Here is a 24973-nt window from a genome sequence, read left to right as displayed (position 1 = left end):
CTTTCTTCGCGATTTTCCCGCCTCAGATACACAATGGAGATATGTGAATGGTACCGTTTGAAAGGGAGTTCTATTCTAAAGAGAATGATTGGAGAACCATGATTCTAGGATGAATATGAATGTCTCAGGCAATTTTTTACCTGAGATCAGGGTCTTTTGTGGTAATCTGGGGCATTGTGGTGATTACTGATAAATATTTGTCCCGCCCTTACTATTCAAGATAGAAGCTTCAAATTTGGTACACACATTTAGTACATGCCTTAGTATTTTTCAGTTGATTTTCAGGTCTCTGCGTCAACACAGGAGGGTCCAGGGGGGCTCAAAATTAAAAAAAAATCAGAGGAAAATCCCGATTTCTCTGAAAATTACCCACCTCAGGGACATGATAGGGAAATGTGAATGGTACCATTAGAAAGGCTGCTGTATTGTGGGGGGGGGGGAACTAGGTATGAGCCATGATCCTACGATAAATAGGAATGATGCTGTAGCCGCTTGACTGAAAGTCTAAATTTACCTAAAGAAAGCCGGGATTTAAAAGGGTTAAACTATGATTTTTTCCCAATTAAAAGTTCCATTACGTTATATCACCTTTGTTCCTCACGACAAATCACTTTTAAAAGGAAAACATATTAATAGTTTATCTTGATTACAGTCTAAAGTTTTTTTCTTCTAATAATCACACTTAAGCACCAAAAACCTTGTAAGAGATTAGCATATCCAGTTTTTCTTTTTTCATAAAATCTTTGTTTCCAAAACAATACACAAAGCAAGACACAAATGCTTCATCTAAAACCAAATACAGAAGGTTACAAAAGTGTCATTAGGTATTGTTGCGACTGTAGAAATGGATTGCGAACAGTTGGCTCTTGCTCCCATGTCGCAGCCATTATTTATATTACTTAAGTTATGGAAGATATTTGTCGAGAATCCCAAAACCAGCACAAGTATTGAGCAAAATATTCAATCATGACAACATTCGTGTGGTTACAAATCAAAACCGTGACAAGGACTGAAGTACGTACTACAATGTTCCTTTCATCCTTATTTGTTTCACATGTTGAAATACTTGTACTTTTTACATGAAACTCATTTTTCATTTGCATTATATTTGCTTCTATTTCTTGGATGAAATGTACCTTTTATTCAAATGTTGCAGTTATCCACTAATCTACTTATTCTCATCCTCCCTCTTAGGACCTATGGGAGACACTACAGCAAAAGTTGTATTACATTATGTTGTTGTTGATGGTTACTCTCTTTCCAGCTGAGGTTATTTCACTTTGATTGGACACTGTAGGTACAGTAACATTGATTTTTTTATATGAACACCTACACTAAAAATTCAGGCATTCCTAAATTGGGAACTTACGGGGATCTAATGGCAAATTTATCCTCATATTCATGTTCAGGCTCATTGACTCATATGAAATAAACACAACACCAATATCAAGTTTCACTTTGGTTCAAAATGGGGATAGGGATGCCACAGGTCATCAAATGGGGCCTCAGTGAATTTGGCTCTTCAGTTGTGATTCCTCATTCATTCACTTAGCAAATATGCAAAAGCTACATCAATATCTGTTCTTTCTGCATTTGCCGCCTTATATGTGCGATATGGTTGGTTTTGGGCTAATTTTGACCATGGCGTACCCGTGATACAATTTCGGAAAAAAAAAATGTGATTCTAGGGTTAAAGCGACATCTAAAATTTATTTTTTCATTAATTGTGGTCGCAGACCATCATAGGTCAAAAGGGGCTCAAAATATTGAATCGAATTCTTTGAGGGGGGAAAATGGTCGGGGGAGCTGTTAAATTTTTCAGAGGAAGCCCTTGTATCAGGGGGCGGATACGCATCATTAGAGGGGCGCGGGCGCTTTTCCCACAAGGGCCATCAGCATCTCAATGTCACAAAGTTTCACAGTTTTCTTTCTACAGTAAGTCAATAGTATTAACAATTGACAATTAGAACCCTATATTCTTTCATCAGTATATTATTCTGAATTGTTCAAAATATTATACGAAGTTCAAAGAGTACGTATACTACATTACAAAATTAGCAGATGTTTTAGCGTACTAGTTTTTGATGATACTGTGTCTATCATCTTTTCATTCGAATTATTTTAATAAACCTTTTTAAATAGACATCAACATAAATGCTTTCAAATGTTCCTAAGACATGGTACCCGCTAGCCTATTTTTAATATATTTCAGTTTTGAAAAATTTATTTCACATATTACCTGAGTAATGGGCAAAGTCAATAAAAATTTGTATGCTAATAGCAAACCTGGATATGTATTGCTGCACAAATTACAAATTCTGCAAAATAAAAAGCAGCACATTGGACAAGTTACAACACGTTTTGCATTCGCTTAGGAAGAAATATGTTTTCTTCTAATTCTGAATCATTTGCACCATCAGCACAGTCATTTCTTCTCAGTTGTACTCGTCATCAAAACTGACTTTCAAGGATATCCACCTCCTTGAAAAGTCCAAGAGAAGACATTTATAGAATCCTTGGAAACTTCTTTACTGAAGTTTTTCAGAGGATATGTAAGTTTATCGAAAGCCGTGTCTGGAAGTTCTGTTATTTGGTTGAAGTGTCTAGGGTCTAAATAATCCACAAAGTATATTGCTTCTTGAATCTTGAAGAAATACTCAAAATTACCGTATCCAATATTGTGTTGAATGCTTCGATGCAGTACCTGGTCACTGGATAGAAGCAGCTTCATCTTCACATTCATAGGAAAAAAATCTTTGTCCACCTCCGAAGGCGGATTGTCGACAGGTCAGTAGAAACAAAGACATCACGTTCTAAGTCTTCTAATTTGTTACTGGCCCATTTTGAAAAGCTTAATGCTGCATTCTTAACGGATTCAAAATAATCTCTACTCTTTCAGTTGGGACAGAGTAGTCTGCACCATCCGATAGGACTACACCAGCACCCTGTATTTGGAGATAGTTTCATAGAGAGATCATCACTTGAAATATTCTCAGGAACATTTGTGCTGTCCGCATTGTTTTGAACTTGAGATCTTTTATATATCCTTTCACTTTACACTAGCATCTCAGTTGATATTTTCTGTACAAGCAATTTTCTTCATTATTATGCTCTACTCCATTACAAAGCACTTTTCGGGTTCGAAAAATGACCGAACTTTTTCTGCAATACAGTGTGTTTGGTCCACCATCTTGTTTCCACAATAATTATAAGACGCCTTTGTTGACAATTGATCTTCCAAATGTCCATTCGCAGATAATACTTACGCATAAATATCGCAGCCATTCAGCAGAACAAACAATGACACAGAATCAATGCAATTTTTTGTCAGGTTATATATGACACGATTGAGTATATAAACATAACACACATGTGTAACTGAGCTCCTTTGTGGTTAAGCGGTTAGCATATGCGCCTTAGGCGTGCGAGATCTGGGTTCGATTTCCGGCGGAGCTCATGTGGTTTTCATTCCCCGTTAATTAGTAGATCCCGTCTCAATATAGCCTCGCTGCTGAAAGGGACGTTAAACTCAAAATCAACTGTGGGGGTCGCGGTGGCTCAGTAGTAGAGCGTTCACCTCTGGTGCTTGGGGTCACGGGTTCGATCCAGCCTCCGCCAAGTGCACTTTGTGCTGGACAAACACCGTGTGCGTCGGTTTCCTCGGGATTTTCCCGTTTCCTTCCACTTTCTTTATTCCACCATTTCATTCATTACCCATCATCACCGTCTCCTTTAGCCTAACCGGCATAGCCGTGGGATGTAAAACTCAAAGATTTCATTTAATTTTTCAAAATCAACTGAACCACACGTGTAACTGATAGCTGAATTGAAAAAATCCGAATATTGTCCTTGCATGTTTTATAAAAGTTATGCGACCATCATCCTGCTTACTTTATCGTATATGACTCTTCTCGATAATCTTATCTAAATTACTTGTAAGCGGAAGATCAAATTTGCTTAACAAAGGAATAATATCCAAAAGTTTTCATGATCTGTAGCTGTGTCTTCCAGTCTATAGGCTGCTACATTTCCTTTTCCTCTGTAAGTGAGCCCTCTTTAACCAATGAGGGTCAGCACTTTGACAACTCGACACATTACCTGTCTGTTCTTCCCAACCTGATACTGCCGTTGTTTTATCTGTTCATGAGGAAGTACTTTCTTAACATTATGTTTTCTTTTGTTAGATATGTAAGCAAGGGCGCCCATCAGGGGGGGGGGCAAGATGGGGCGCTTGCCTCCCCTAAGAGGAAATTGTACTTGGGAATATCGAAAACCCAATAGAATTGTTACATTAGTTACAGCAAAAATTTGAAACTATATTTGAAACGTCACTTGTACTTGCCTCCCCCCCCCCTTGGAAACCACAACATGGGCGAACATGTATGTAAGCATCTATACTGGTCTGATGTATTTTGGAAGACTCGTTTTCTCTTAGTCGCTGATAAACGTGTTTAATGTTGTTTGTCAAGCACAGAACCTTTAAGAAACATGTTTGTTGGAACTGGAGAATAAGCTGTTCACACCCTGCAAAAAAGCATTTTGAGCTGGACAATATGATAGTGAAGCCCTCTTGATGCCACCTGCTTGTTTATAAGCAAACTCAGGATTAAAGAGTATGCTTTATTTTGATTGATGGGGATGGAACTCAAAATCTTGAGGATATCATTCTCTTGTGAACGTATGAAATAGTTCATTGCTTTGTTCCTTGTTGCATTACGCTTTTCGAAGTTTTCACTGACTTCCGAATGGGCATCATTAGTGCTAAATTTTTTCTGTTCATTTTTTTATTTGACAGTAACAATCGTAGCTGATGTTGGAATCGCACTAATTCTAAGACTCATGGAAGTGTATCCTACTTGTTCATTTTCCACTGTCAGTGATAGATCAGTGTCTCACAGTCACTGTCAGATCAGCGTTTCCCAACCGATGTGCCGCGATTGGGCTGCTGGTGTGCCGCGAGGAAATCGAAAAAAAAAAAAAATATTAACTCTGTGCCAACCAAATTGGAAGACATAAGAATAAATGTGAATTTGAATTTCACATTACTATGGAAAAGATTAATTGTAATATATTATTGTACATACATTACTGTGAGGAACCCCTTTAGGCTTTCTGTCCTACAGTCAGCAGAATTAAATTTCTAGGAAGAAAGTGAATTGGTTGATGTGAGGAATGACTGAGGTTTAAACCTCCAGCACTCACAGCAAGACATGGCATCATCTGGATTTCTCTCCGACGGGGAGAATCCTACAAAGGCTGTGAAAAGTTATCATTCTCTTTTCAACATCCTGCTTAAGTGAAGCAGGATTTTCTGCAATGAACACAATCAAGTGTAAGAACAGGTCACAACTGTTGGGGACACGATATGAGGGCGTGTTGATCAACTATTCGTCCAGAATTGACGGATATTTGCACATTAATTTTGCTTCGTGAACCAATTTGTTTTACTTATTTTTGTAAATTTGTAACTTTTAATAGCTATTATTGAAAATGAAAATGAAATCTTTAAGTTTTACGTCCCACGGTTATGCCCGTTAGGCTAAAGGAGACGGTGATAATGAGAGATGAGTGAAATGGTGGAATGAAGAAAGTGGGAGGAAACGGGAGAACCCCGAGAAAACCCACGAGCACGGTGTTTGTCCACCACAAAGTTCACTTGGCGGGGGCTGGGATCGAACCCGGGACCCCAAGCACCAGAGGTGAACGCTCTACCACTGAGCCACCGCGCCCCCCTAGCTATTATTGAAAAGTTGTTACATTACTAATATTATTGAACAATTCTAACCTTCATATATTATTTTAAAAGTTGTAACGTATATTAATCATGTTAATAAATTGTAAGTTTCATAACGTGTTACCTTTCTGTACATTTTTATGTTGTAAAAAAAAAGTATTTGTTATCATTCCCTATTTAAAAGGAAAATACAGCCAGGCATTCAGGCTTTTGATAAAATATGTCAACGAAGCAGCTTCTGTCACAATCGATGGAATAATCAATAGTATTTCTTTATTTATTTTATTCTCTCTTTTCCCTACAGTTCAAAATCAAATATCAACCCCTGTAATTTCTTCTCTGTTCTTCATTTCTTTCATCCAAATACATCATTTGTTATCATTGTTAGGACCATTATTGCTTCTTTATTGTTGCAGATTATTTCGTAACTTGAAATTTTCAAATATCATTCAGTCCTTTCGACAAAGCAAACATGAATACAAATTACCTACACTTGCGTCTTAAAAGTACTAGAGATTTGTTTGTTCGTTCGTTATTTAGTGATCTTTCTTCTTGGTGAAAGGTTGGATACAGTTTTCGAAAAAGAAAGTGATTTTTTTAAAAACTTGAATCCTGTATTCCATTGCAATTGTTTTCTATTTTTAAATTAGAATGAAATATAAACATAATGATTTACCACGGGGGAAAACAGTGATCGAGCTTTCATCTCTGTGAGGAGATCAGTAATCACAAAAAATACCACGGTATTTTATATTTACAAATAATAATAATAATAATAATAATAATAATAATAATAATAATAATAATAATAATAATAATAATATCTATAAGTGTGCCGCGAGAATTCAAGTTACACCAGTAGTGTGCCGCAAGTTGAAAACGGTTGGGGAACGCTGTTTTAGATTTACATTTAAAAAAAAAACTCGATTTCGACAAACTTTTTTTTTTTTCGTTAAACGCTAATAATAATGAAGAACTAGAAACCAGAAATAAACACTTATCTAACTTTATTTAGTGATGCAAGAGGATGCATATATTTTAATAATTAGAAATGTACTCACGTGAAGCAACGAAATGGGGAATCGGTAATTCGACGCAGACGTTTCAATGACAAATGTCTGTTCAAGAAAATATGTTGCTTGTAGAACTAGATAATTCGATATTACTTTACTCCATTATAGAGATAAAACCAATACACCGTTTCCCCCCGCCAATACAAAAGCTAACAAACAACAACAGTGGGAATAAGTACTATGTTAATTGTGGAGGGAAAATGTACGAAAAAAAAGAAGCACTTTTTTTTTTCTTAACAAGGATTTCAACTGCAATGATTCAAGAAATATGCCTGCAATGGAAAAAACTGACCAGAACATCTAGTACTGCAAGCTGCGCAATTTCTTAAGCTGCACGCATTGAGGAAGATGACAACTGGTTACTGAAACATCTGCGTCGAATTACCGAATATCAATACCTGTATAGTATTGTTAGTGCTGACATGAAGTGCGAACGTAGAACAAAAAGTATGGAAAGAAACAGTGAAAGAAGTATTTGAAAGAAGGAAAGTATATTCTGTGGGTCCTTGAGTAAAGCTGAGAAAGACTCATAAATGCTTCGTGTGGAGTATTGCACTATATGGGGGCACAAATCAGGACATTACGAAAAAGTCAGTATGATTTAAAAAGAAAGAAAGAAAAAAAAAAGAAATCTATGAAATGCTGGTGTAGAGAACAATGGAGAGAAGTAACTTAGTCGGACGGAAAACAAATGAGGTGTTATAAATAGTGGGGAGAAAAGAGCAATTTTAGACGTACCGGTAACTGAAAAGAGAAACAAAAACAAGTTGGGACATCGGCTAAGAAGGAACTCTATCATGAGGGACATGTTAGACGGAAAAAATTAAATGAAATGAAATCTTTAAGTTTTACGTCCCACGTATATGCCGGTTAGGTTAAAGGAGACGGTGATGATGACAGATGAATGAAATGGTGGAATGAAGAAAGTGGGAGGAAACGGGAGAACCCCGAGAAAACCCACGAGCACGGTGTTTGTCCACCACAAAGTCCACACGGCGCGAGCTGGGATCGAACCAAGGACCCCAAGCACCGGAGGTGAACACTCTACCACTGAACCACCGCGCTTTCTCATGTTAGACGGTGTGGCGGCAGGAAAAAGAGGGAGGGAGAAGGACGCCACAACTAATAGTATCAAAACAGAAAAATCGTACGTGAAAACAAAAACGTTAGCTGAAGACTGTAGTGCATGGAAGCATCGCAGTTGTGGCAAGTGACCTTGCGAATAATGACAGAATATTTATAATAATAATTGTGATATTTATGAAAAAAATACACTGTTAAGTGGTAGATTGTATGTATTATTGATTACCTCCTAACAATGACACACCCATTCCCAACCGTAACGCACATACAACCTTAAGACATTAGAAGCATTCAGAAACATGAACACTATAAAAGAGCGACAGGAAGCGGAGTAAGGGATACAAGAGAGACTAGACTGATTGGCTCTTGGAGAAATTTTTCCAAGTTCACATGTATGCAAATTCTTCTAATGAAATTACTGCACGATTCCTGGATGTTCAAGATGACTCCCATTTTAATTTGTAATTCGAGCAATAAACGATGAACAACATTTTAAAGTTGAATATTCTGATGAAAAGTGTTAAAATTAACATATACTAAAAATCTTAATGAATCAACCTTACCTGATTTTCAATCCTGGCTTGTAGTGATTTCATTTGCTCAGACAAGTCACCAACTTCTGACAAGAGACCAACATTCTCATTCAACAGAGGAAAGAAATTAATGTACCTCTGTTCTATAAATTTATGAACTTGCATCTTCATCGACGCTACTTTTTCTGACAGCTGACCTATATCTGAATTTAACTCCTCCATCTCTGCCTTCCCTGAAAAAAAAAAAAGCCCTTCTGGTATATACAAAATAATATAATCTTTACATTATAACATCCTTAGTTTCCAACAATGAATAATAAATGCGATATTTTAAGTTTTCGTAATAATTTGACAGTGTCATTCGAAAAAAAAAAAGTAACTTTATGTCTGGTTGGCAACACTGTTTGTTGGATGTTTCTCTTTAACATGTGCAAAGATGTCCCCCTCCTTACAGTTGGCTCGTGCAAAGTTTCGTTTTTTTCTCTCTTTTCGTTTCTCCGTTATCACTAGAGACCGGATGTTTAGGCTTTAAAAACCTGGGAAATAGGCAGGCAAATAGGCATTTAAAATTTTAAAAATAGGCACTAAAATAACTCGAAATAATGACGATAAAATCTTAATATAATTAAAAAATAAACTGAAGTCATAGATAATGTTCAAAGAATATAGAAACATGCCTGTTTGCTAATAAGTTCTTTTACTGTATATAGAAAAACGAAGCTTGACATGTATTTCATGTATACTTGGTAAACACATTCTATACAGCCTCTACATTCTATACAGCCTACATTCTATACAGGCTTTATGATTTTAATTTTAGGTAGGCCTGCTCCGTCGCTTATGAATACACATACACATTTGATTGATTAATTACAGAAGGAAATTTCTTTTACAGTAGTGGTTGATGCTATTTGTTAAATAATTATCTACTATTAATATAACTAGTGGGAAATATATTTACTCTTTATTGTATTATTTAGCGTTTATACATTTTTCAAAACTTTTAGGTAGACCCGTGTCTACTCGGCCTACTCACTTTAACACTACACATAACAGTCCAATTTCTATACACTTTATCAGTACAGACAACAGTTCAAAGTTTTACAGTACTTTATCAGTAACACAGCAGTCCAAAGTTTTGTGGCATCTTATTACTACAAACAGCACTTACATTTCTCAAAAGTTCCAGAATCCTTTCGTAATATATTAAATTATATATTTTTCCCAATAAAGTCTTATTTTGAAGAAATCGCATAGAATAGGCAACATTAGGCACTAAAGCAATTATTTAGGCAGGAAGAGGCGAAATAGGCAAAATAAAATTGGCTTAAATTGAAAATATAACCCCCATATAAACTTCAAAACGTTAATTTTGATCATATCTTTAATATTAAAGAATAGGCATTTTGCCTAACATCCGGTCTCTAGTTATCACGGTTGGACATGCACCCTTTTCTGTACAACGGAACGTATATGCTACAACACTTTGAAAGCAAGTCAATCATAATTTTATATTCAGTAAATTTATTTTAATAATACGTGTATGTAAGAAAGGAAAAAAAAAAAAAAAAAAAGATTTAGTCTCAATATTTACTGATGAAATTTCTGATCATGTCATCCCAATTTTTATCCAAATTACCTTTCTCAGTATTAAGTATCGGATGCTTCGAAAACACTCCTTTCAATTAAGGATGGAGAACGGTGCAAGATTGAAATGTCAATGAACTGCATAAAGCTTCCCATCTCTTTCATTTTCCTTGACATCTTCTCTTTTTGCCCGTGCACGTGAACGAGCGAGAAAGCACAAGAACATCATATTGCTGATCAAATGGTATTCTTATGTTCCAACGAATGATATGGTCATATGGGCTATATAACGAGTTGCCCAGATTAGAACATTGACTATCATCGGCACCTAGCATTGACGGTTATTCATTGAAAAATAAATAAAAATACGTATTGTGCTACCAGTAAAATTTGTGCTTGATGTCAATTGGCAAAACACCAGGAGGGATTGATTTAAATAAAGATTTGTATCACCTGATTTTTAAAATAAAAATCGTTGATTTAAACCATATTCCGAAATAAATTAATTTAAAGTGAAAATAAGTAAAATTCCATTTCTGTTCTGTTATTTCGATTATGGAAGATAAAATCATAATACAATGAGACTCAAATGTGTGCACAGCACAGTATGAAAACGAATGTCATGCAGAGGATGATTAGGGAAAATCCCTTTTTGAACGGGTAATGGGAATCCTGCTTTCTTCTCGTCGTAACATAAGGTTTTTAAACCGTTAACTATTCCACCGGGGAGATCACCACGGACATTTAAGACGAAAATTCTTTTGTGTGCGCGTCTGTTTGTTTGTTTCCAGATAACAGAGGCGTATTTCGAGGGGACAGATCCCCTCTCCGATTCTTTTCTTTAAGATTTTATAACTTTAGTCAAAATTTATGTACTTTATATGTATTTCGTGCCGCAAGCTAGTTCCCATTTTTTTTAAAAATATGCCCCTGCCAAATATAAGTAACTTTTGTATATATATAAAAAAAAATAATGTTGATAAACGTTGCTGTGCACAATGATTGGGGATTAATTCAAAATTCAACCTAAATACTTTTACCTAAATGGGATAATTAACATTTAATACTATCGCGACTTGTATTGTACGAGAAGTAGTATTTGCTTTAACCCTTTGACTACCAACAGGATACATGTATCCCATGTGAATAATCGTTGGGAATTTATTTTTTAAAAAATCTAAAATGTTCTCCCATCGGGTCAGATGTGACCATGAGACTGTGTTTAGTTTCCAAACTGTGTACAGATGTCAGGAATATCCCACATTAAAGGAGTCATACATATAAAAGAATGTTTATATTAAAAAGAAAAAAGTGGTAGTCAAAGGGTGAAATCAAATAATTAACAAAAATGATTTTTAAAAAAAGACTTTTTTCCACCCTGCAAATAATTGCTAAGCTATTACAAACTAGTTGGATGCAGGTTTGTAACCATTAAAGATAAAGGTACCAAGAAACGTAAACATAAAAGAAACGTACCAAGAAGTAAAATTCAGGCCGAAAATATACAAATTAGGAATACATTTCATTTCTACATTGCCTAACTTATACATTCACGCTGCTTTATACAGCGGATTACGGTATTATAAAAAAAGACCTTACAGGGAATAAATTACAGAAATTGAAGCTATTATTACGCATTGAAAATTTGATTATTACATAAAATATTTCATTATTATACTTTCTTCATATATGTTCATCTTTTTATTATTATTATTATTATTATCATTACTTTCAAAGATAATAAATGTGCCCAGAGAGCCTCTGATTTTCGAACAGAGCACAAGCCATAAAAAGTCCAAATTCAAATGTAGATGAGAGATAAATATTTTAAGTTGTAGAGGGAATTCATTAATAAAATGTCTGCTACTCATTTGCTGCACAGCAATATTACAACTTTGCTTAGTTCAGTGACTTGAAACAGGAAGGGTCTTAAATATAGTTGTTCTTGGATAATCAACCAGGTGAATTCCACGTTGTGAAGACACCATTGGATAATTTATCAGTTCTGGAAACTTTGGACGACGTGAAGTTTACTTGGCAGATTACCGAAGAACAACTATATTCATCACGACACCAGAAAAGCTTCAGTTCTTATAGGAAAGGTCCTGTTGCATAGTAAGTACTTCTAAGGCTCTCAGATTCACTCGCCTGCCTTAGCCTGTTGGATACTTTACTATAAGTTAATCCGTCATCTCTCACGATCACCTATCCTAACAATTGACTTCTCCCGAACAGGAATGGTTCAAAATGCAACTGCCTTGAAGATATTGTATGTTAAACGATGCTAACCTCCTATCGTACACATTCATAAGCCCAGAGATGACAATAAATTAATTAAGCCTGTAAATCCTCATCCTCATCTGAGTTAATCTAAATAAATATTGCCAACATTCTATAGAAGTAATTATTATCATAAGGTATCTTATTTCAGAAAATTTGTAAACGAGAAAATGCAACACCAAAAATTTCTCGATTGTAAGACACTTCCCTACACACATTTAAAAAATCTCAATAAATCAAGTATATATATATATATATATATATATATATATATATATATAACCTTCTGAAACCTTTCCTGCTGTTTTTTTTTTTTTTTTTTTTTTTTTTTTTTTAATATTGCAAATCTTTCTGCACGTTATCGGTCTTTAGGGAATACGAAGGTGTGTGTAAAAAATTTACTAGATATGTAATTTTGATTAATTTAAGCTAAGATTAAGAGTTTCGGAGAGTTCTCTCGACCAGACTGTTCTGCCAAATAGAAAATTTATTTTAAACCTTTATCACAATTTAGACCAAAACAAAGTACCCGGTTCTGGAGCCATGAAACGAGTTGAGGAAGATACTAAATGTCATCCGAAGAAATTAAGTCTTCGTCTTTAGCGTTGGTAGCCATAGGGCAAAACGTGATAACTGGTTATCAGCAATCGATTAAGCAACCCAAGAATAGGTTCTACCTTCACTCAAATTTCTCTACTAAAATCGAAAGTGGAGGTAGAAACCAGTCCCCACTTTAATTGGTTTACTAGTTTTCACAGGGCAAAAACGGTTAAGATATAGAAAGAAGTGCCTTTTTGAAATGGCTTCAGTGTTTCAAGAATAGGTTTTGGGTTAAGTATTGCAGAGCAGGTGCAGGAACATCGAACCTAACCGAAACTAAACTAACCCAACTTAGCCTATCCTACTTTAAGCTAATTGAAGCCCTAACATACTTGACCTAATCTGAGGCATAAAGGCCCAAGTTTCAACTGGGGCTTTATCCTTCTGTTCAGACTAGTGTTGTGTCGATCATGAACGATTCGATCATTATGAACGAATCATGGCGTGAATCAAATGAATTATGATTCTTTTCACAAATGAATCGATTCTTCTAATGAATCATTTCTACTTCCCACTGAATTGTTTGCTGTGATCGAAATGAAATGAGAATCACAAACTGCCAGCTTGTGTGGGACAATTGGTGAGGTTGCTTCTGCAAATGCGCTTGCAGTTCACGGGGAGTGAAAATGAAAGAAAACCATACGCTCGTCTTTTCTTCCTGCTTTTGTAGATGCGTGCGATTTTTTTTTTTCTGTGTGGTAGGGTTGTTTCCTAGGAAGAAAGAAAGCCGCGTTGTTAGATTATTTTCAGAATAAACTTTGTTGTTGCTTGCTTCTTGTCGTGAAGTACTGGCAGTGTTGCTCAATTAGATGTACTACGATTTCGTAGTTAATTTCAACATACTCTTCATAAGCATTTATCCATTTTATTAAGATACTGTACGTGCATTGGATAAAATTATTTTCATCACTTTCAACTGCAGTAGCCAAAAAGGTCAATTTTAATGTTTTATAATCAACTCAAAGTAATATATTATACTCAATTTAAATACAGTACTTACACAGAAAAAGAGCACTGTAAATTATTCGTACTGTACATAATTGATTTTAAAAATGTATATGTAGAAAGACGAATAACGATTCTTTCTGGGAAGACAGTGTATTGCATCTTTCAGTAAAAACACTTGTCCACATGGAACGAAGCTTAGTGGTACCTACTTTTCACTTTACTTCTATTGAAACATACATGAAGACACAAATAGTTTTCTGAGCTTCCATGTAAACAAGATATGGGAGACCCGGGATCGATTCCCGGCGGAAGCTCACGTGGTTCGGATTTCATATTAATCAGTAGCTCCACGCCTCATATAGCCTCGCTGCTGAACCGGAAGTTAAACTGAAAATCAACTCAACTGAAATTTAACTAACGGTTTTCTCTTAGAAATGTAGACAAACACTGATGATAACAGGTACGGGAGAAAATCCGCCAGGCCAAGAAGTTTCTCCCGGGGCATTTCTCAGATTGGGTTCAATTGGGGTTACCAGTATTTTCGCAAATATACATTCATCTCTTGCTTATTGAAGTAGTAGTGGCTCAGTGGCAAAGCGGTCACTTCTGGTGGATGGGGTCCCTGGTTTTCTATTTGCTCCAAGTGGGATTTATGGTGGACAAACACCATATGTGTGGATTTTCTCGGGGTTCTCTTGTTTTCGCTCACTTCCTTCATTTCACCATTTCATTCATTTCCATCATTATCGTTTCCTTTAGTCTACACGATGGTAATCATGGAACGTAAAACTTTAAAATTTTATTTGATTTTGCGTTTATTCATAGTCTCCCCGAGCTAAATCTTTTAAAATTATCACAATAGTATTAAATATATGTTCATGTGTAAACTCCCTCCTTTTCTCAATCTCGAAGATCAGTATCTTTTCCAGTCAAGAATAAAATAGAACATATTTTAGAATATAATAGAAATATTGCAGTTTAACGTTCCATGTTTACGTCCATTAGCCTAAGGAAAACGAATGATTAAGGCAAGTAAATGACGATGGAAGAATAGTTGGAATGAGTGTGTGGAAGGAAAGGGGAGTGGTTTACTCGATAAAACCCACGGACATGATGATGTACACCACAAACTTACTTAGCAGTGGATTAAACCAGGGACCCCGCGCAAAGGAGGCAAGAATTTTATCAGTGAGCCACGGTGACCTCTAGGATAGAATAGAATGGACTACGAGATAACAATTTACTTTAATTAATCATCCGCATCTTCTTTACCCTACAGGGTATAACTCTGACTTACAACAACAAAAGAAATCCATTAACATGATGTGTACTTTACAAAGTTTATATGACCTGGGCAAATAATACCCACTAGAAATGAATATAACACTACAGACTCATTGGACCAATTCCATTTCAAATCGTCCAGGCAAACCACAATTGGTCCCCATCATAGTCTCAGATTTAATTTTTTTTATATATATATATGGGATCTACATGCAATATTAGTAGACCCATATTTTTTCTTTTTGCTGAAAAAATTTTTCCTTCGATATACAGCCTTCCAAAATGGCTGCCCTCCTCTCGGATTGCTCGAAAAACTGAAAAACATGTCAAATTAAAAGTTTTGTTGTAGAGAAACGAGTATACTTAGTAACGTAATCGCAATAGCAGGAAGAGTATAAAGTTGTATGTTTCGTTGGAGAGCCAAAATTCGTCTATTGGTCCAATAGGAATCGCGCAATTCACTCGCAATGTTGCCAACTTTGATGAGATTTTTGTTAACTTTAAACCTTTTTTTTTCTGTCCTCACGAGCAATATCAACCATCTGCTTCTAGCATCGAAATCTACTCCATAAGGTCGCTTGAAAATGTAAAGGACTTACGTTTCTGATTATTACATCTCACGTTATAGCATGATGAAAAGCTGAAAATTTCATTGAGACGCCATGTTTGGACGCCATTTTCTCAAAAAACCCACCTTTTAAAAATCTGAATTTTTTACATGTATTGGAGAAGTACCTAAGTAAATAATATCCGTTAACCGTTCATGCGGCTGCAGCCCCTAACATTCACAATTAATTATTGAAATTTCGATTTTTGTACTTGCAATGTAAATATTTCCCATGGGCATTTAGGTCCTATACACAAGGCGATTTGAAAGGGAGTACGAAAATTTTGAGAGATGAATCCTGACATCAAATCCAGTAGAAAAGTTCCTATAAACATGAGTCGAATTCCGCTTCGTTTTCGAGTTACAGGGTTTCCAACTCGGGATCCAAAATCGGTTCGGGACAATAGAAAATAAAATATATATATTTCGCGTTAAATCAGAAACTATCTGTTAAAGCTTAAATAAAGTTCATAAAGTTGATTTGTATCAATATGATGATTTTTACGTGCGTTGCAATTCAGTTGGCAGTGTTGCCAACTTGCTAGAACTTTTATTTGTTTCCAAATGACACTACGTGGATTTTATTTGATATTTGGTATTCATTAATGATTACAAACATCACACGAAGCACAATTTTCCCCACATCACCACAGTTTTCGAAAACTTACATGTATTTCATTAAAAGGTTTATCTCGTGCGTTATTGATAGTTTGCAACATTACGTGTGGATTTCACTTGATGTTTGCCATCATTAGTAAAATCAAAAAAAGATGAAGAAAAATATTTTTTATTATTGCAAAACCTCTCGTAACTCCACGCATCAAGTTCGAACATAATCAAGAAGTTCTGCTGCAACCACGAAACAGTTTATTACGAGATTCGATGTCGTGAACACCGTCCTAGTGTTCTCTGGAACCATGAAAATTGTTTTCACTGGTAACATGACATTGTAGTGCACTAGTTACAGTGTTTGTGTGAATAACAATGGGGAAGTCCTACACAGAGAAAAATCCGTTCTCCGTAAGCGGTATATTGTAGAAATATACGGTATCCTCTTGCTTACTATAGAAATCAGTACGGAGCATACGTTATCCGTATGTTACATAGGCACTGCCCTTAGATGTTACATCATGTCGTTGCAGGATGTCCGTATATCCCAACAGTTTTCCGTATATCACATGCATATACTTATGTTACCTTCTTCAGCTATATGTTATATACGTCCATTTGTATCTGAGATCCTGACCGGTTACATGGTTTCATACAGAAAGTACGTATAGATGGAACACTTATACAGAAAGTATTATAAAACATGCATTTTCAGTTATACGTCTGCTGTACGTTGTCCAAAAATGACAGGAATTACGCATGTAACCTATCTTTTTAAGTGCGCCGCCTACAATTTTTTTCTCAGTGTATTACAGTAAGGACCGTATTAAATGTGTTGATGATTCTAAAAGGCATAAGATAATTGTGTACAGAAAGAATTCTTGACAAACATTCTATCTTGCGGTAAAATATATGTATTGCGTACAACGCGTCTGTCAAAATGTTGTATTAGGAAAGGATGATTATTCGTGTAAAGAGTGCTTTGAATATTTACCGTGAACAACGTGAATGTGTGTGGTACATTGGTGATCACGAAAGAAGATGTAAATATGAAATTATGCACCAGCAAGATAAAGAATTTGTTCCTCTGAATGTGGATTTGGAAACCATTAACCAGACAGTTAACATGCTAAACATGAATGTGCCCCCATTAAAACGGCCGTTATCGGTGAAACCTTGACTACGGTGAAGGATTCACATCTCAAAATTATTCATACTGCCTTTCAAATCGCCTTGTGTACAAGACACAAATAATCATCCTCCCCTAATAGTACGTTTGGGCTGACACGCTGTACGCAATCCATATATTTTACCGCAAGATAAATTTTTTGTCTAGAATTCTTTCTGTGCACAATCATCTTACGGCTTTTAGCATAATCAACACATTTAATACGGTCCTTACTGTAATAGGACTTCCCCATTGTTATTCACACAAACACTTAACTACTGCACTACAATGTCATGCTACCAGTGTAAAAAAATTTCATGGTTCCACAGAACACTAGGACGGTGTTCACGTCACCGAATCACACAAACTATCAATAACGCACGAGATAAAACATTTTAATGAAATACATGTAAGTTTTCGAAAACTGTGGTGATGTGAGGGAAAATTGTGCTTCGTGTGATGTTTGCAATCATTAATGAATACCAAATATCAAATAAAATCCACGTAGTGTCATTTGGAAACAAATAAAAGTTCTAGCAAGTTGGCAACACTGCCAACTGAATTGCAACGCACGTAAAAAACAACATATTGATACAAATCAACTTTCTGAACTTTATCAAAGCTTTAACAGATAGTTTCTGATTTAACGCGAAATATATATATATTTTATTTTTTATTGTCCCGAACCGATTTTGGATCCCGAGTTGGAAACCCTGTAACTCGAAAACGAAGCGGAATTCGACTCATGTTTATAGGAACTTTTCTACTGGATTTGATGACAGGATTCATCTCTCAAAATTTTCATACTCCCTTTCAAATCGCCTTGTGTATAGGACCTAAATGCCAATAGGAAATATTTACATTGCAAGTACAAAAATCGAAATTTCAATAATTAATTGTGAATGTTAGGGGCTGCAGCCGCATGAACGGTTAACGGATATTAAATACTTAGGTACTTCTCCAATACATGTAAAAAATTCAGATTTTTAAAAGGTGAGGTTTTTGAGAAAATGGCGTCCAAACATGGCGTCTCAATGAAATTTTCAGCTTTTCATCATGCTATAACGTGAGATGTAATAATCAGAAACGTAAGTCCTTTACATTTTCAAGCGACCTTATGGAGTAGATTTCGATGCTAGAAGCAGATGGTTGATATTGCTCGTGAGGACAGAAAAAAAAAAAAAAGGTTTAAGTTAACAAAAATTTCATCAAAGTTGGCAACATTGCGAGTGAATTGCGCGATTCCTATTGGACCAATAGACGAATTTTGGCTCTCCAACGAAACATACAACTTTACACTCTTCCTGCTATTGCGATTACGTTACTAAGTACACTCGTTTCTCTACAATAAAATTTTTAATTTGACATGTTTTTCAGTTTTTCGAGCAATCCGAGAGGAGGGCGGCCATTTTGGAAGGCTGTATATCGAAGAAAAAATTTTTTTCAGCAAAAAGAAAAAATATGGGTCTAATAATTTTGTATGTAGTTTCTTATTTTAAAAAATGAACTAAATCTGAGACAGTAGTGTGGACCACCCTGGACGATTTGAAATGGAATCACTCATTGTATAATGCTTTCTGTATTTAAAACCAAAAGCATGAATGTCGCATATACAGAGCTCTATATTTTTCCCCCATATTAATATGTACAACAATAAGAAGTTAAAAATAAATTGTTATAACTGCTCATATCCCGTGAAAATCTTACGGAGTATATTTCAACACAATACTATCTCGAAAAATTGAAGTTGAGAGAAAAACGTGGAGATTGCAACAGTTCTAGTGTTTGCCTCAAGTTCTAATATGAAAGTAGGATGCAAAAATAACAACAATGGGGATAGAGCAACAGCATATTATTGAAACTTCATAATTACACTGAAGCTTAAGAGTTCCCGAGCCACTCCACTCACCCCAATGCAACGCTGTCCGTGTCATGTGGCAAAGATGATTCATGAGATTGCATTTTCTCACAAGGAATTTATGAAGTTGCGCAGAAAAGAAGTGCAGTAGCCTAAGCGATTCATATGATCGAATAATTCCCACTCAGTTCATATGATCAAATAACTCATTGCGCAAAAGAGATGCGCGGAAACCTATCTGATTCAATGAGCGAATCATTCCCAACCAATTCACTTGCGCAAAAGGAATGCGCGGACGACCAATTCATATGAACGAATTAAATGATCGAATCATTTTAGTGAATCAAAGAAAATGAATCGATTCTCCGAAATGAATCGTTTTGCCCATCAGCAGTTCAGACCTGAAGTGTTCGAAACCTAAGATTTCCGGTTTCAACACTGACCACCATAGTGAGGGAATAATAATAATAATAATAGCGAAAAGCAGCGAATAAGTTACATCTCGGTCCCTATCCTTCTATTCCAATCGTGGGGGGTGGGGGTGGCAAGATTTTACTTTGACTCGAACAGTGACTTAAAATCGGTTCTTATAGGTTCAGTCACTTCCTGAAACTGTTTGTGCCTTTGATGTGACATCCTTGGTTGAAACATAAATTAGTGGTAGTTCATATTTTTTCCACTAAGTGTCAACGTAGTCATGTGGTAGTTTGCTACTCTGATGTCACATGTTCTGTCTGCTTGTAGTTTGTGTGTGTGCTGGTGGAATGCATGTGAGTGCGTAATTCAATTTTCGTTTCATGGCTAATTGAGATAGTAAATGTGATTCAAAAACCGTTTAATGAATTTGATACAACAAAATTCTTTTTTTTTTTTTAATAAGTTTGTATTAAGTTCGGATATTAATTCCTATCGCTTTGCAGCAATGTCTGGTTTAATTGAGTTAGAGAAAACCTGTGATGGTTGTGGTCGAAGGCTGGAGCTATTTCCAACGTATGGTGAAAGTGGGTGTTTATTGGTTTTTCTTGTTTGTATTAACAGGAACTGTGCTCGCTTTAATAAATCGACGCGGAAAGGAACATTTTTTCAGAAATGTGAACTTGAGTATTGGGCAAGCGTTCTTGTTATCTTGTTTTTTTGTGTGTGCAATCAGTAATTATGAGTTTATTATTTATGAGTGTGCTGATATGGCGAAAACCTTGTACTAAAACTGCCTCCGATTGGCTCACATTTTGTCGGAAGGCCTGCTTAGAAAATCTAGTTAACGAATCAGGTGGTTTAATAGACACATATTTCATCATATGTGCATCTGAAATCTATTGTATTACTGATTGCTGGAAACGGCACAGCGCTTTGGGTAAACAGATATTTTCAATTTTTACGCCATGCTGGATCTCTGTCATTAGCGGTGAGTGTTTTTATTTTTTAAAATTACGAGATATATTTTTATAAGGTTTACTTTATCCAGCTATATTTTAGAGGGGTTTGGGGGACAGTAGCTCCCCATGTACTTCAGAATACAAGCTTTTTACATTTTTTCGTTTTGAAATTTTTAGCTGACAAATAAATATCGTAGTTGAACATTATGGATAATTTGGGTTATGTTAGTTTAGAAACTGGTTTTCACTCCATTAAAGTATATTAGTTTATCCACATTTTGGAGAACTGTGAATTACAGTTGTTTAAGAACAGGGTTTATAAAACATGAATTATATCTTTGTTTTAACTTAATATATTTGGTATTCATATTTGGCGAACGTCACTGATTCTCCTGGGATGATTCCATCCACATTTGTATGTTCGTCTGCCTGTACCACACACACTACAGGGTACAACTTTCGGTCTTTTAAATTATAGATTTTGGCGGCATACAAATGTAAAATTTCAAAATGGTGGTCATTTTTTTTATTTTCCAAATTTGCGGGTATAAAGGCTACAATGAGCAAATTTCGGTCTTTTAAGTAGTAATTTTCACTGTAGAAGCACGAGACACTCTAAATTAGCTATATATATTTTGTCGGCGATCCAACGTAAAATTTCAAAATGGCGACCATTTACGAAAATAGCGTGCATATCCACGCTACAGGATGCAATTTTCGGACTTTTAAGTTCAAATTTTGACAGTAGAAGCACGAGGCATTCTAAATCTGCTGTATACATTTTCTCTGCGATCCTGTGTAAAATTTCATAATTGTTATTCAAAACAACAGTGAATAGAAAACTATTGCATGTTGTGACAATGACAAACTTGAAACATGAATCACATTTTAACATTTCTATCCAAAGACATTGAAATATTTCGAAAAAAAAAAAACATATGGGCCCAGGTGTTTTTCTTTCCGAAAAACTCGGGTTTTTTCAAACCCTGTTTAGAATTGATTAATCTGAACCGGTTTCCAGAGCAGTTTGGGAAGCAGTTAACAAAGACTTTTTCTAATCTCCAGGAAGAGCGTAGGATTGATTTTTGCGGGAGAGTAACAGGCTGTCTGTTCCGAGGAACTGATTCCTAGACTGTTCTGATGAATTCAATCGTTCTTGGGAAATGGTTTCTAGACTGCTCCGGGAACGCGGTCAGATGAATTGGTTAGTCACTGTCGAGTCGAGGTAATCTTAAAGACCTGCCTACGTTCTATATTTGGTGCAGTTTTACTATACGGATTCACAGATAGTAAAATATACAGAAAAATTGGACGTCTTAAATTTGCCCATTTTATGATGAGAACAGAACTCAACCAACCCCTGCGGGGCTTCTAACCCGTTCGTACTACTACTACTTATACTATAGGTCCGTATAGTAAAAGTGCACGCTATTTTTATTTCATCGAGGGTTATAGTTAAGGAGCCGTACTTCCCATTTAGGGGAGGACGAGAAACGCCATACTTTCAGGAATTATTCATTGACTATCTAGGATGTTAAAAATCAGGTAATAGACTGAGTTCTTGCCCTTGTACTTAGGGTGTTTAGGTAGTGCAACAATAAGATGTATCCTCGTGCACGGGAGATAAGAAGTAGCTGTTCTTAACTATTACCTCATCGAGTTGTATTACTGAATTCGCACAGTATTGAAGTACAGCATAGTTCCAGAATGTGAAACGAGACTTACTAACATAAAATGCAATATTTCGACATACTAGTAAAATGTAAGATATGCAATAGCTAAAAGTAGGAATGAGTAGTAATAATAAGAAAACACACCTGCAGAATACAGTACTTCAGTCACAAAAGACATTTTTAAACAGTCTACGGTCTTATTTTCCGTATTCTTCACTACAGCTTTGTACCCTACGTCAAATAGTTGGTACAACTAAAACCGAATTTTCCCTCCAATATCTAACCATCATTACACACGTGTCTAACGACTTTTACATGCAAGTCATGTGAAATGATTACCGTCGTTAACTCTTGCCTTCAAAACCAGTGCCAGTATCGGATAAACAGTAAGATGCACCAGCTCGTCTTTCCCTATGTAAACAACAAATCTCTTTCTCTTTTTCTTCAAATTATCAAAATAAGTATCGTTCTGAATTCGTCTTTCTCTTCGGATCAGTTATTTAAATTGAAGCTATCGTGTGTAGTATTCATCACTACAAACAAATTGGCTTCATTCTGTAATTATTGACGTCAACTAAACGCAAAATTGGCATTTTAGTATACGAGTATGTTATTTTTCACTAGACTGGTAGCAGGGGTGTGTCTCCAAGAGTGGCCTTATAGATATTGCACTTGCAATTGATTTAAACACGTTTCGTGGTGCATTGCGCTCCGCAAATTTTGCGAAGTCTGATACTGAGGCCGTGTCCGAAAGATATAAGTGCGTATTCGAACATAGCCACCGATGCCTGTGGACAAAAATGTGACGTCATCAAAGGAAGGGCTTTCGTGTTACAATGGACAAAAATTAAAAACCCATTATATTGAAAACGGTTGAAACAATTTACATGAAATTTGGTAGTGAAACGTTTCTTGGTACGAGAAATCCATCTAGCTTGGTCTCAACTTTCAAAAAGCTTGTTCAGTGGCGTTTTAGGACGAATCTAATCAGGAGCACCTCGCTTGTATTACAAAAACAACAAAGAATGTTCCCAAAATTTTATAGAAATGCATTTTCTTGTACTAGAAAACGATTTAGGTATGGATCAATCACCCACAATTAGCTTAGTAGCGTTTTCGAGCGCTTCATTTTAGGGGCGCCTCAATATTATTTATAAAAGAACAAATTATGCAACTGAAATTTTTCGCAAACGTATTTTCAAAAGCGTTTTAGCAAAGTTTTAAATACCTCAAATTAGTTCGGTGGAATTTTCGTAACTTCATTTGGGGGTGAAAAAATTTAACTTAAAAGACTTCTTACGATCATCATGAAATTTAATAGACCTAAAACTACCTTTCTCGAGTATAATAAAGAGATTTACCTTAGTCTCAAGTTTTGGCAAAACTTGCTTAGCGGTGTTTTCGAGTGCTTTATTTCAGGTCGCCTCATTTATATTTCAAAAACAACAAAGGATCTTCAACAAATTTTGTACAAATGCGTTGACGCGTACAAGAAAGCAATTTAGTTATGGCTCAACTACCACAAATCGCTTTAGCGGAGTTTTATGGGCTTTTAAATTATATTTCCAAATGAATACACTATCTTCACAATATTTTACGCACATGCGTTATCGCGTACAAGAAAGCGATTTAGCTAAGACTCAAGGGGCGGTATTCAGAGAGAATTCGTTAATCAAGGGTTAGTCACAAACTAGTTAGTTACAATACTAAATCTTTACTAAGGAAGGTGAACTTTTTGGTATTCAGAGTCAACTTTGAGTACAGCAAAAATGATGATTTGGGTATGATTAACTTATATTTATTTATTTATTTTATTTATTTATTTAACAATCTAACTCCAACAGGGACAATCATCCCCAATTATAGGAGCTTTTACTACAATTGATTTGCAATTTAACTTATAGTTAAGCAAAAAGAAAAAAAAATACACATAATATACACAAAGAACTTTACAAAGGAATATAAAAAATAATAATCATAAATATATAAATACAATTTTACATACACACATTTATATATGGTTTGATAAATAGTATATATATATATATATATATATATATATATATATATATATATATATATATATATATATATACTTCACCTTTACACATATAAACATACGTTCTACACTGTTTACATATTTACCTTTCATATACATTCAAAATTTGCAGCTATGTATTAGAATTAATTTATATTTTTAATGCGTTTTGCATAATAATATTGTACTTGTTAACATTGAAAGTGAAATCCAAATCATGATTTCTTACCATGTCATTGTAGTTGCTTAATATTCTGAACAGTGGTGAATTTTTATAACGGTTCGTCTTAGGTATTTTATTTACGAAAAAGTTTCGTGTTCTTAAGTTACATTGACCTGCATTAAAGTAAATCTGTTTTAAAATGTCCCTACTTTCAATGTTTCCATTCATAAGTTTATAAAGAAACATTTGTTCATGTAATCTGCGCCTTTTATGTAACGGGATAAACTGAAATTCCTGTAATATTTCATTATAAGAAATTCCCATTCTATACGATGAAAAATTATATTTCTTATAAAAAA

The 24973-nt window shown here is 35.3% G+C and overlaps 1 protein-coding gene across 3 annotated transcripts in view; it reads right to left on the bottom strand.

Annotated features, from left to right (window-relative positions):
• Positions 1-22921, bottom strand: part of Zw10 (Zeste-white 10 kinetochore protein) — a 98505-nt gene extending 75584 nt beyond the window's left edge. The window contains exons 1-2 of one of the 3 annotated variants that reach the window (XM_081758534.1): positions 22769-22921; positions 8454-8656 (exon numbers count right to left, since the gene is read on the bottom strand). In XM_081758534.1, coding sequence (XP_081614660.1) covers positions 8454-8645 — 192 coding nt within the window. In that variant the 5' untranslated portion in view covers positions 8646-8656; positions 22769-22921. Of the gene's footprint in view, positions 1-8453; positions 8657-22557 lie in introns of all 3 variants that reach the window. The other 2 variants (XM_081758531.1, XM_081758533.1) reach the window with 2 other exon arrangements.
• Between the last annotated feature and the right edge of the window lie 2052 nt (positions 22922-24973).

The sequence above is a fragment of the Thermobia domestica genome, chromosome 5, assembly GCF_964235325.1.
Source record: "Thermobia domestica chromosome 5, izTheDome1.hap1.1, whole genome shotgun sequence".
Classification (NCBI taxonomy): Eukaryota; Metazoa; Arthropoda; class Insecta; order Zygentoma; family Lepismatidae; genus Thermobia; species Thermobia domestica.
This window is presented reverse-complemented; position numbering and strand designations above follow the sequence as displayed.